This window comes from Mytilus californianus, unplaced genomic scaffold (assembly GCF_021869535.1).
Source record: "Mytilus californianus isolate M0D057914Y unplaced genomic scaffold, xbMytCali1.0.p SCAF_10, whole genome shotgun sequence".
In the NCBI taxonomy this organism is placed as follows: domain Eukaryota; kingdom Metazoa; phylum Mollusca; class Bivalvia; order Mytilida; family Mytilidae; genus Mytilus; species Mytilus californianus.
The window spans coordinates 28,526,800-28,541,285 of NW_026262582.1; the positions used below are offsets into that span (position 1 = coordinate 28,526,800).

General features: G+C 33.5%; 1 protein-coding gene across 3 annotated transcripts; it reads right to left on the minus strand.

Moving 5' to 3' along the window:
* Positions 1-542: 542 nt before the first annotated feature.
* On the minus strand, positions 543-13,431 carry LOC127717885 (malignant fibrous histiocytoma-amplified sequence 1 homolog). 3 transcript variants are annotated; one of them, XM_052223743.1, is made up of 6 exons: positions 13,374-13,431; positions 7,999-8,056; positions 3,285-6,397; positions 2,829-2,915; positions 1,723-2,024; positions 543-650 (listed from the first exon to the last, which is right to left on the minus strand). In XM_052223743.1, exons 3-5 carry the CDS (start codon positions 6,388-6,390, stop codon positions 1,723-1,725), a joined length of 3,495 nt encoding a protein of 1,164 aa, XP_052079703.1. In that variant the 5' UTR covers positions 6,391-6,397; positions 7,999-8,056; positions 13,374-13,431; the 3' UTR covers positions 543-650. The 3 variants fall into 3 exon arrangements, with proteins under 3 accessions (XP_052079703.1, XP_052079700.1, XP_052079702.1); XM_052223740.1 differs by having other exon boundaries at positions 13,363-13,431; XM_052223742.1 differs by having other exon boundaries at positions 1,727-2,024; positions 13,363-13,425.
* Between the last annotated feature and the right edge of the window lie 1,055 nt (positions 13,432-14,486).

Here is a 14,486-nt window from a genome sequence, read left to right on the forward strand (position 1 = left end):
GGGCATAGCTTATATACTGTTACATATATATCATGTATATATATAATGAAAGGATGAACAACTTTTTAGTATTTTAATAATATTTTTAACCTACAAATTAAATTGGATTTTTTAGATTTTTTAGATTTTTTACAATGACCACTCCTTTCTGTCACATCTAGTTGATTCAATTTTGGAAAAGTTTTCTTTTCAGTTAATTGATAAGATTACTTACTCATTTCTTAATTTAAAGAAAAATATGAATTTCACAATGAATCAATATAATGTTGAATAGTACTTAAATAAACTAAAATCTGGATTTAAATCACTGTAATTTCTACCATTTATTTTAAATTTGTAGAACCAGCTTTAATCATACACTTGATTTCTAAATATTTTTATATTATATTGAAAGAGATTGAAAAGCTCTATACACTAAGATTGTGACTATGTTTAACCCTGCATAGTCCATCTAAAAAATGCTCAGCATAAATTCAAATAATTACAAATTAAGAAATAGATGTACATTCAAAAATATGAATAATGTTATTTTCCTTAAACAATGTAATTATTAGCACTATTATTCTTTATCCAATGGAATAGCACTTTTCATTAATTTGAGCTCGACAGTTGATGTAATTCTTCTTGCAACTAAACTCACTTTTTTTCATCTGAAATAGATGTAAATCAAATCAAATATCGAATATTTTATTATTCCAATCAAGGTCCAACAGGGGGCTGTTACAAGCAACAATTTTAATTAAATACATACACAAAATAAGCAACAAACATGATACATTATACAGGAAAATGTAATCTGACAGATACTGCAATAGATATAAATATAAAGTAGAATAAGAATAGTGCAGCAATATAGAAAAGATAAAAGTAACTAAATGATCTTTACAATCAATTATAAATGTATGTTTTTGGTTTACAATAAGTAATAGTACAATTTTTGTTATTATATTTCCATCGAGTAAAATTTCATTAAAATCATTTAAAGTAAGTTGTTATAAAAGTTTCACTTTGAATTAATATTACATTGTACTTAAAAAATGTATCCTGCCTTAAATAGGCTACAGTGATCATGCTTTCTAAAAATTGTTCATGAACTTATGTAATATTTGAAAACTTTTAAGGCAATAAAGTACAAAACAGAAAAAGATTCAAACATACAATTATATATAATGTGTAAATTCATTTCTTAAATCTGTCAAAACCACACTTAATAGTAGAGTAACCTCAATACAACCATGAGCTACTTCATGAACATTAAAACAGTTTGTTTGGCATACTTCCAACTGCTATCCTCTAAACTGAGTTTTCAAAAGCCTGTAAGTGTATTTTTTTACAAGATTTAACATAATTCTTATCAGTTCAGGGAAACAACAATTTCATGATAATCTGTTTGATGTGTCAATTTTTTCATTGTTGAATTTTTAGAATAAAGTACAAACTGTACCTATGAATCTACTAATTCATTACAAAGTACTGTAAATTCAGAAACTAATGCAAGGGTTTTATTAATGAGAATAATGCGACTGGGTGAGTATTTCAATAATAAGCATGATAAGGACTTGAATTCTGATATCTTATACATATATCTGAATGTAGCTTCTCCTGAAATCATAATAATTAAACTCCAATTTTGTTCATTTCTCCAAAATCACAATAATAAATGCACGCAAGAATTTCTGCATTGACATTATTCGAAAAATCAACTTGTTCTTCACATAATACCTACACATCAACAGGTAGATTATATTTCTTCCTCAGATCATCAATAAGATCTTGTCTCTCAGGAATTTCTAATGCCTTTATAAGCTGCCTAATTGATTCCTCCTGTGACCTATTCATCTGTCGATCCCTCCATCGAATCAAAACCACTATAATCTGTCTAGTTGTCTGGTATGGGTTGTCTAGCTGTATCTGTTCTATTTCTGGTTGTGTAGTGCCTAAGGCTAGAGCCACCTGTGTCCATTCAAAGCCTAGTTTAGATGCTACATACATCAAACCTATTTCAGAGAACAGCTGTAAATGACCTGCAAAATTTTTATAAAACATCACTTTATTACTTTTTCATTGAAGTAGATACCATGAAAAAAGTGGTAAGGTTTTAAGAATTAGCGGTATAGTTTTACAGATAACTCAGTATAGTGAATGCTTAACTTTAAACAATTTCAACAACAGTAGCCCCAAAAATGGTATGACCGATACTGTACTAGCAATACTGGTCTATACTATGCCACTGCTTCTTATGTTATTATTTTCATTTCTTATATTAATGCTATGTTAAAAAATTGTAAATGATATTGTGATATTTGTGGGATTATTTTGCTTGAATTTTCCACTTTGCCCTTACACATAATTCTATACAAAAAATCTTTTGCTCTTACACATAATTCTATACAAAAAATCTTTTGCTCTTACACATATTTCTATACCAAAAAGTCTAATATGTATTACACTTCATAGTTTTTAAAATGGAAAAATGTGTGTAGATTGGGGGGGGGGGGGGGGGGGGGGGGGGGGGGGGGGGGGAGGGTGGTACTTTTTGTAAAATAAGTTTCAAATCAATATTTTTAAAAAGCAACAACGTCTTATACAGTCTCATGATTATTTATCACATGTTGTGTCCAATTGTGACATGTTTATGATGTGAATGTAACATGCAAATTATAAATAATGCATTTAATTCAACTGACATTAATGACCAATTCTATTTTTGTCATCAGATGTAGCTAAAAACATACATAATTTTTGGTGCCTTACCATACTTTTATCATTAGATTTTAAATTAATAAGTCACAAAGGCATAAAAGGATTTTCACTTATTTTAAGCCTACCTGGGCCATCAACTGTATCACAAAGATTCCTAAGGAATTCTGTCACAGTTCTTATATGTCCAGCAAGATCAGCATCGTCCACATACTCTGTAAAATAAAAATCAGAATATCATCTCCTCTTTTGTTAATGCTGTACTGAAAATATAATGACATGATTTTGATTTTTTTTTTTTTTTAATTTTATAAGTTTTTACATTTTGAACAATGCAAGGCAGATCAGTTCACTGGTTATTTACAAATTCTTATCACATAACTCAAGCCTGGAATTGTATGTCTGTCATGACCAGATGACTGTATATCAGATTTTTTTCACAACTGCTTTATTTAGTTTAATATGCAGCTGTGTGTTTATCATGTTAATGGTAACTATTTTTCATTAGAAATAAACATAGAATTTATTTTCCATCTTCTGCAGTAGCTATACAAAAAAAACTTATAGTTCATAACATTACTTACCTGGATCAAGTGGTACTACAAGACATGAAGGCACCATGGCATCCTTCTGTTTGTTACAGGGGTAGACCTCATACATTCCCTTCTGGCACCTCATCTCTAGCACTTCTCCGGGGTACTTAGTAGGATCATTATCTCCCCTTAGTACACAATGGGAACAATATAAATATCTTTCAAATCGAACAAATGGCCATTCCAACAGCAATGACAACATATCGTCACTGACTTTCAAAATTAGGAACCACAACTCCTGAATATCGCTTCCTCTCACTGATACATTTACGTTGACATTGCCATTTTCTGTGGTTTTCTCTACAAGTAATTTTGATCTATTTCTGAATGCTAATGTTCCATTTTTCCAATCCTCTCTGTTCAAGACGTGTGACTGCAACCTTGCGTTTAATTTCTCAAAGAAATTTGGAGGTAATTTCTTCACAAATTCTAACTGGTACCTTATTTCGATTGTGTCAAATGGCGTCCTTTCTGGCCATGTTGATGTTACAGATGATGGTTTATTTGCTTCTAAAAACCATGGAAATCTCAATACACGACTAGCTCCATAAGTGCTTGGTAAACCAGGAATCCTTGGAACTTCATAGCAAAGGTCAAATTTTAGCATGAGATCAATGAACATATCTCTAGCATCAGCAGACAATTTGAAATGAAGTAAGCAATAGTGCATCAGCTCAACGGTCATCAAACCTTTCGTCAGGAAATCTTCTTTCATCAAGTCAAATTTATTTCTATTCAACCCTGCCATTCTAGAGTGACTGTCATCGAATATAACATATTTCTTAAAATCGTGGTGGAAAATTGTACGCAACATTTCCACCAGGGTTTCTGGACGATGGAAAACAAGTCCACGCAGCTTAGGGTTATCATGATACCAAATAATTTCTCCGGTTGAATGTAAGTACCGCAGAATCACATCGAGGCTCTTTTCTGCAGATCCTTCTAATGAAATAATGGACTGATTTAAGTTACTCATGGTTTCTTCAAATAATGCAATAGCTTGTTCCCAATGAAGAACTTTATCTGTCACCTCATGCAGTTTTGTCAAGAACAAATACCATGCTTTTGGGAGTGGTCGCTCATCAGTCTCCTTCAGTTTTTTTGTCAGATCTGCTTTAAATTCAGGGATGTTGAGGAAATCTTCTGCACAGCTCACCACAAACATTTTGTTAGGAAGTGGCACTCTCTCGTTTAACAATTTGTGAAGATGGTTCAATTTCTCACGTAGTCGCTGAGTTTTAATGTCCTCAAATTTTGTTCCGCTGTCTTTTCCTGCAGTAGCTTTCAAATCCGTTCTTAGTTTTTCAACCTCAAACTGCAGATCCTGAACCTTCTCTTTCTCATCAGCCTGCATTTTTTCAATGATATTAATAGTATGTTCCTCAATCTGATGGTCTTCACACATATCAGCATGTGTTCCAACAAGTAGGATTGTTGCACCAGGTGCACGGTCAATGATGGCATCAATCCAGCTGCCCACCATATAATCATACAAATCTGGACTGTACTTGGACAGGTCACAAACTAGCACATGAAGAGCCTCAGGTGTGAGAAAAAGATGATGTGCTGCTGAGTATATATGATGACCACCAAAATCTAACAACTGTACACGAAGATCCGACTCCGGTTCCCAGAGATGTCTCTCTAACACCCACGTTCTCTCATGCTCAGCGGTAAGTTTTGATTTTCCAAGCATTAGGGCATTGCGTAAGCTAGTCTTTCCAGCTTTTGCTGCCCCAATCAATATCATTTTCCTTCTATGCTTAGCCTGACTTATCCTTAACTCTCTCAAAAATTTAAATACTGTCTCTATGCCAAACTGACAAACTTCTTGGGGTGGCAATGACAACACGTTACTATGGAGACTCAATCTCTCCAACTTATCCAATTTATCCATCATTGGAGGCAGAGATTTAAGTCTATTGTTTTCAATATTCAATTCCTGCAGATTTTCTAATAAATAAATCAAATCCGGTAAAGACTCCATCACATTCATTGCAATGTTTATCTGAACAAGGTTTTCACATTGACAAATTTCATCAGGAAGTGACTTTAGCTTGTTGCCTTGGAGATCTATATATTTAAGATTTTTCAATCTTTTAACTAAGGGAGGTAATTCTTCTAAATAATTATCGCTAAATTGTAGACTTTCCAATCGCTTGCATTTAAAAAGTTCATTTGGTAATCTCAACAAAGCATTTCTTTGAATAATTAATTTACGTAGATTTTTCAGCCCCTTTATATCCTTAGAAATCTCTGTAAAATAGTTACCGCTTATATTTAAAACTTTCAATTCTTTCAAAAAGAACAGTTCTGGTGGAATGTAAGAATTTAGTTTCATAGCTCCTGACAAATCTAACTCTTGTAATTTCAAACATTTGCCAATACTACTTGGAACATATTTGAGATAATTGCCTTTCATAATTAGCCGTTGCAATTTTGTCAAGTTTTGTATATCATCTGGTATAGTGTTAATTTGATGCCAACTTATATTGAGTTCTGTCAATTCTTTTATGTGACACACAGCTGTTGGTAAGACTTTTATTGCGCCATCTTTTGGGTGCCATTTCCTTGATAAATTCAATTTTTGCAGATTTTGACATTCTGCCAATTCTTCAGGTACTTCTGATAAAATATTTCCACATGCATTCAATTCTCGTAATTTTTTCAATCTGCTGATTTCTGGTGATAGAAATGAAATATCATTATCACTGATGTCTAAACTTGTTAAATTTTCTAAACAGAAAACAGAGCTTGGTATCTGATCTAACAAATTAAAACTGAGATTCAACCTTTCAAGGTCATTGCATGTCCCAAAAGAATTTGGAAGCCTCTGTATATAATTGCCAGTTGCATTGAAATATTTCATTGAAACTAAGCTTCCTATGGCAGTGCCACCTACCGGAAAGGACTGTAATTTAAGGAAAGGTAAGCATACTTCCTCCAGTCTCATTGAGTAGATGCTTCGAGGAACCCAGCCTTTCCATTTTCCTTCCGGGACCACAAGCATTTCTTGTCCCTTCTGGTTTCGTTGGACATATTTCTTCAATGATTCTGAGGCCTCACTTGGTCCCTTGAGGCCTGAAGTAGCCATCATTCTATACCTGAAAAAAATAAAGTAAGATATTGTCATGTACATGTACACCAACCAAACATCAGGGGTGAAAATCTTGTACACCAACCAAACATCAGAGATAACTGTACACCAACCAACCATCAGAAGTTAAACATGTTGTACACCAACAAAACATCAGGGGTAAAAACTTAAAGGTGTTGTACACAAGTCAAACATCATGGGTCAAAAGTGTTGTACAACAACTAAACATCAAGGCTTTAAAATGATACACAACAACCAAACATCAAGGCCAAAAACTGTTGTACACCAAACAACAATCAGGGGTTAAAACTGTTGTATACCAACCAAACAACAGGGGTTAAAACTTTTTTACACCAACCAAACATCAGGGATTAAAACTGTTGTACACTAACCAAATATCAGGGATTAAAACTGTTGTACACTAACCAAATATCAGGGATTAAAACTGTTGTACACCAACCAAACATCAGGGGTTAAAACTGTTAGGCACCAATGTAACACCAGTCTAAAAATGTTGTATTCCAAGTACAGGTAATCATCAGGGTCTAAAAATCTTGTATACAAACTAAACATCAGGGGTTAAAATGATGTACAATCTACTTCAACCAAACATCAGGGATTAGAATGTTGTACAATCTACATCAACCAACCATCAGGGGTTAGAAATGTTTTACAATGTACACCAACCAAACATCAGAGGTTAAAAATGTTGTACAATGTCTATCAACCAAACGTCAGAGGTTAAAAATGTTGTACAATGTCTATCAATCAAACGTCAGAGGTTAAAAATGTTGTACAATGTCTATCAACCAAACGTCAGAGGTTAAAAATGTTGTACAATGTTCATCAACCAAACCCAGGGGTTAAAATTTTGCACAATGTCTATCAACCAAACATCAGAGGTTAAAAATGTTGTACACCAACAAAACATCAGGGGTTAAAAATATTTGTACACTAATCATCCTTTGGGGGTAAAAAATGTTGTACACATGCATGTTAATGCTCCATAAACTTCACTTTTGTTGAAAAAATAGCCTAGTTAGGGAGAGAGTCTCAGAGACCATGACTATGTTTTGACCTCAAACTACTTGGAATATTAGCCAGATAAATGTTGATGTTATCCATAATTGATGTTCAACCTGTGATGTTTTTGCCATTCACAGTTTAACCCCCCTTTCTTTCTCAAGATTATCTTATTCCACCATTTGGGAGACAGAGAGAAATATGAAACAAGTTGAAGAAAATCCAATAAGTTTGTGATGTGGTGTTCATTTTTTGGCTAATATTGTGAGGGTATATTTTTGCTAACTTAGCCATTAAGATTAACCCATGGTGTAAAAAATTTGGGAACTTGTCTGTTTGTGTGTATTGCTTTACTGACTTCTGTTTGTCATTTTGTACCTTCTTCTGGCCATATTTGTTGCCTGTCTTTGAATGAATTGATGTTTTTGATAGTCCACTTGTTTTTTTTATTATTTTTCTTTACTTAATTATTATAAGTTGTCACCAGACCAATATTGAACAATGTAACCATCCATAAAATCGATACAGCTAAATTTTACTTAGTGTAAACTTTATTGAATCCTACCAGTCTGAAATATTTCTCACCTTAAATGGATGTAATTAATGTCACATCATTCTTCTTCTGGTTTTAAGCTTCAAATCTCTGAAAAAATAAAACATTAACCATTATTTTATACATTTGACGTGACTCTGTACTTATGTATCCCGTCATACTTTGGACAACACAATTATTTTATTTATTAATATTACTTTTACTGTTAAGTCTGTTTTTTGTGATATCCATTTTACGTGACTCTGTATTTATGTATCCATCATACTTTGAACGACAAAATTATTTTATGTATACCTGTGCGAATTTCAAACGCGTGATTTTACACCAATACTTAAAACCTTCCATCCTTTATGGGTGGATTTAAAATAGATAAATAAAATCGTATAATATAAGCAAAATGAGGATGTTAAATTTGATGTATGCCTATTTGTGCTTCTTCGTTACATTTGTTTGTTTTTATAGTGATTAAGATGATAACACAATGTTGACTGCTGTACCCCTATTTTTGACATTTTTACCTATTGTGTCTGTTTGTTTTGTTCACGCATCGTTGTCAATAGAATGGAATTTGATGCGACTGTCATACAAGTGAGAGGTTTAGCTAGCTATAAAACCAGGTTCAATCCACCATTTTCTACATAAGAAAATGCCTGTACCAAGTCAGGAATATGACAGTTGTTATCCATTCGTTTGATGTGTTTGAACTTTTGATTTTGCCATTTGATTGGGGACTTTCCTTTTTGAATTTTCCTCAGAGTTCAGTATTTTTGTGATTTTACTTTTTATAGAGCATACATGTACATGTACTTAAACTATCTAGAAATAAATGGGGAATGTGTCCATGGGACACAGATGATGCCCCCACTTGCATAACTCTAGAACAGTAAAAGTGACGCCACCAAAATTCAAACTCGATTTGTGTTTTGTGGTAACAAGCATTGTGTATAAGTTTCATAACATTTGGTTGAGGCAAACTAAAGTTTGAGAATGGAAACGAAAAATTCAGCAATTTTTCCATTTGTAAAGGGGCATAACTCTAGAAAGGTAAAAGTGACGCCACCAAAATTCAAACTTGATCTGTGTTTTGTGGTAAAAAGCATTGTGTATAAATTTCATAACATTTGGTTGAGGCAAACTATAGCTAGAGAACGTAAACCAATTTTGGGATGTACGGACGTACGTACTACAGACGGACAAGGGTAAAACTTAATGCCCCCTCCGCCATGGCGGGGGCATAAAAAAAGTGAGCTGCAATTGATTAGAAGGAGATATCAATTTGTGTTGTTAACTGTTAACTGCAGGAATTATTGCACTGCAGTATTTGTGTTGTACAAATTTTACAAGATAATCAATATATAATCAAATTACATTTCTTTCATGCTTTATTGTAGGAATATTAGGGTTAGGGTTAACTAAGTGATCTGGTTGAAGAACGATGACTCATGAATTCCTAGTGTCTTTAAATAATTGTGCATGATTGAATCACTAGACTGAGTAGTAGACTCCTATAAATGTTTTCAGGGTTAAATCATCTTAAATTAGGATAAATATGTTATCTTTTGAATGTTATATAAAAATAAGGAAATGTGGTATGATTGCCAATGAGACTTGTAACTATCCACAAAGTTCAAATGAAGTGGATGAAAACAATTATAGGCAACCGTACGGCCTTCAACAATGAGAAAAACCCATACCGTATGGTGGGCTATAAAAGGTCCTGACATGAAAAATACGAAACAATTCAATTGAGAAAACTAACGGCCTAATTTATAACAAAACAGTTTACAAAAAACAAATATGACAGACATGAACCAATGACAACCACTGAACTACGGGCTCCTGACTTGGGACAGGCACAAAAAGATTGTGGTGGGGTTAAACATGTTTGTGAGTGCTCAACCCTCCCTCCAATGTATGTTTTCATAAATAATTACACCAACATTTTTCTCTCTCTAGAAGGTGGCCTATTTATACAAAGTTATAGAAGGCTTATTTGACACATCTTCGATTTATCAACGTTCTGGTTAAGCTTAATCTACAAACTTTAGTGCAATTACATAGATTGATAAATTATTGAAAGAGAGATTTTTGGATAGCACCATGGTTAGCACTGCAACAAATTAGAAATACGTGTTAGAACACATTTCCTCTTTCCTCTCTCTCTTTATGAACAGCAATCATGGAGATTTTTTGTTGTTGTTGATATTATAACCTTTTATTTATTTATTTGAGTTTTGCTTTGTACTGTATTGTGGGATTGTCTAGTAATCTAATTATTAAAAAAGAGCGAAATTATTCAATATGTATGCAGAAGGTATGTAGGATTTTTGCATGATATAGCTTTAATTTTTTTAATTATGTTCAATTATTTCAATTCATTATATTGTACACATGGGGTTTAATTTTTAATGACAAAATCAATGTGAAGGGCATTGAAAATTAGACCCATCAGAACTATTGATTCATTTGATTCATTCATTTGAAGAGGCTTAAGAACTGATTTTTTGGGAAAAAGGAAGGATAACAAAGTAGGATCTCTGCCAAGGCTTACATGTTAAAAGCAGGTAGTGATGTCAAATTGGTATGCCTGCAAAGCTACCAGTCAGATGAAGCGGGAGGGAGGGGGTCCCAAAAATAGTCAGACTCAACCTTTTAGGATATTTTTCAAAACTTGTATATCAGAAATTTTTGATTTCTTCAGGGTTCTTACTAAGGCATGTAAGGCGAGTCCATGAGTCCTGGACTCATGAAAATCTGTTTGTACTCCTTATTTTCAAAACTGGTGAGTCCAAAGATGCATCAAGATGGTATCAACTGACCACATATATCATCATTTTAATACAAAAGTTCAAAGATAATCTAAATTTAATGTCATTTCCTTGCTCTATTTTTGTCACGGTGACTGAAATAATAAACCATATAGCAATAACATTTTATCTTCTCAGTTGGACTCCTCTTGACCAAAAATGATGAGTTCCTGTACTCACCTTAAAAAATCCTTAGTGGGAACCCTGTTCTTGGACTAAAATCTTCATTTATGGCTCATTTTAAAGAAAAAATATCCCTAATGTCATCTTTGACAATAACAATTATCTTTTTTTATTAAAAAAACAACAATTTGTTATAAACACATTTAATCATTACACCCTCTAATCAACAGATCAATTACCCCAATCCTAGGACCAGCTAATCAAAAGATCAATAAATGTTTAATATACATGATAACCTGAGAATATAGAAAATGATGATTAATTTTACATTTTCAGAAGATTTTTGCCCTTTTAAACAAATGTACAAAATATTTTGATTGATTGTTAACATTGAGACCTCAACAATAGAGTACATGTATTTAGTAGTCTCGTAAGAGAATGCTGGGACTGAGTGTACACACATGATCTTGACAGCTTCATGATAGTGATAACCATCAGTTTCCAATATTGGGTACTAAACATATATAATGTATATCCAAAAAAAAAATTTTTTGTGTTCATCTCGAAATTGCCATTTTACCTCCCGTTCGTCTATGTACAAGGACAATGGTCCCCTCTCCCCTTTTATGATTTGCATTCAATTTTCTGTCCCTCTTCCCTCTCTTATACTTCAGACATTATATTATCAAAATTCATGCCACACCTGCAAATTTTTTTTTAAACTTTTGTTTCAATATTTACAATGTAAATTAAATTTTACGCTTAGTACTTTCTTCTTCTATTTATAGACCGCATTGCAGACATGAAAGAAAGCACGGTAAACAACAGTTTTGATAATTATGAACGTTCAAATGTTTTTATTTTTAAGTTGGAAAGTGATTATCTAGCATGAATATCAACTTAAGGATATCAGTAATAAGCATGACAAAAAATTTTCTCTCTTTAATGTCAACAATGGAATGGTGTGTCAGTTGTTTTGCGAGACAAACTTATTTCTTTTCATGCAAATATAATGTATGTCAACCGATCAATATATGAAATGAAAAAAAAGCAAACATTATAGCAGAAGTTTTAATCTATTATATTCCATGTGCATGTGTATATAAAAAAGAAGATGTGGTATGATTGCCAATGAGACAACTCTCCACAAGAGACCAAATGACACAGAAATTAACAACTATAGGTCACTGTATGGCCTTCAACAATGAGCAAAGCCCAAAGTGTATATACAAGTGTTTATAATTTTACTTCATTTTGTGTTCACGGCCAATATATCAGCAACCCCCTTTTTAAGTCTGATCTGTGCACTTTTCCAGTGCTTATAAGTTAGTGTAGGGACAATTGCAACAAGGTATTACAATGTATATACAATATACTTCCAAGACGGCGTCTGTTTTCTACAAAAGAGTTGTGGAAAAACAATAGTGCATAGCTCTTCTTCCAAGCTTTTAGTTGGTCATCCAATAAACCCTACTCAACCACTCTCTGACCATCACGCCATGCTTAATTATTAAAGACCTGTTTCACTCGGGTAAGAAATTTTGTGTACAATAAGTACATGAACTACACTTTTTGATAAATGCTGATGAAGTGTATTGAGTTCAGTTCCACCGTAATAATGTATTTTTCTGACGAGGCGGAATCTCCCGACATCTTGAAAAACAAATGTTCTGGTGTAAACATGGTAAAGGAGATACATTGTAACTCTCATAACAATGAACGTAATTTTTCCCGTCTTCTGTTAGAGGCGCTGATTTACGTACCTCTCACGTTAAACAGACATACTGTATATATTTTTTTGGCCAAATATACCTATAAAAAGTGGTTGAGGGGTTGGTTCCTGCTACAGAACCATGCAGACGAATATTTTTAATAATAGAAGAATGTGTCTGAGGACATGAATGCCCCTGCTAAAGCTTCAAACAAATGAAAATGGGACGGACAGACAAACAGTCAAGGGAACACTTAATTATGCCCCCGTAGCCTACAGTGGGGGAATAAAAAGCATGGCCACGTCCAAAAAGAACAATTTCAGCCAAGAAATTTGACAACTACCAGGCAATAAATATTGTGGAAAAACAAGTTAAGAAGATTTAAACTCATTCTTTCTGAAAAGAGTGATAGATAGAGTGGAACCACATTGAAGACACTGACACTGTAGTGCGTGCACCGAGCGTTGAAAGCTTCAAAATTGCTCTCGCACACCGTCAATAAATCGACAGTGCTTTCTCTATAGTTTTATCAAAGCCAGTATCGGTATCCACAACGCACTCATACAGATACATCTTATCATCTTTAAGAGTGCGCCAAGTTACACAAATCATATAGAGACAGCACGGCGAAACATCTAGCCGTGGCATGTCAATTATGATGTATGAAGAAATATATGTGTATCTTAAACATATAAAATAAATCAATTAAGTTGTATATCATCTGACTGGGAGTAATGTGTGTGTGTCAACCTACAAAAGGCATACATTTTCTGAAGACTTGATAAAGGTTTTGGGAAATTTATTTTGTGACCTTCACTTCCGGTAATGGCGACTGTAAATTTAAGTCAATGTCGGACAAAACCAACACTTAAGCTTCCGGAAAATTTGTATGAGCTCACCTATGTCATCCGTCGCCGTAAACTTTAAGAAAAAAAAATACTTCTGAGCCCACTGGAACTCATCAACCAATCTCGTGTTTAAAAATCTTATAAGTAAGGTTATATATCTTTCTTTCTTTCTATATACAGGTATGAATCGCCGTTCTAGATCGGCGCACTCAGACTACATAGTAGGATGGCTAATGCGCTATATATACAAATATACACCCGCACCCACTAAAAACTCATATTACACACAAAGGAACGTGCCACTAATCCACCAATTCATGCATGTATATATATATAACGGTAACGGTAAAAGCGTGCTGCACAAATACTATGTTGTTATTTACATATTATATATATATACACATGCCAAGAAATTGCCTCCGTTGATATTTTGCAAACATCCCATAGAGCAAATTACATGGATGATTAATTTTGACCATTTGGTATATGGCTGTGTTTTAAGTGAGACGTACACGCGGGTCATAAATTAATTTATTGAATGAAATCAAATCTTTAACTACTAATGGATGCCGTAGGAGGTCGACCGGAATTTTTAGCGAGGATTTCTTGGCATGTAACAGATAGAAAACTCAGGGTAAACATTCATAGAACCGAGACAAGGGGCAGTGGCAAATATTTCATGTATATTTTGAACACAATGAGGATTACCCCGGTACCCTTTGCCAAAAATAATCTTCTTTTCTTCTATTTGCCTACGGACTTTATGTTATGAATTATAGTTTCACTTTCCATATTCGGTATTTATTCTAATTTAAGCTCCACGTAGTAAAAATCACGTGATTCAGGAATATAGTATCTTGGAGTTAGACTATTTCTTTCTTTTCGGGCGGGGACTCCAAGCAATCAACATGCATGTGTATGACGGCACTGTAGATTTTCTTATTAAATGAAAAAAGTTGCCGGTCCGGTACATGAATAGATCGGTTAGAAATCAAAGTTTTAATTTTAATTAGATTAGAGGGTTGAAAAT

What these genes read in the sequence shown, in the direction of transcription:
- LOC127717885 (XM_052223743.1), bottom strand. Translation starts at nt 6,390, where the DNA reads ATGATGGCTACTTCAGGCCTCAAGGGACCAAGTGAGGCCTCAGAATCA. An exon ending in TGTAGTACCACTTGATCCAG is followed by an intron (nt 2,916 to 3,284) that starts GTAAGTAATGTT and finishes TTTATTTTACAG; the next exon opens with AGTATGTGGACGATGCTGAT. An exon ending in TGATACAGTTGATGGCCCAG is followed by an intron (nt 2,025 to 2,828) that starts GTAGGCTTAAAA and finishes AAAATTTTGCAG; the next exon opens with GTCATTTACAGCTGTTCTCT.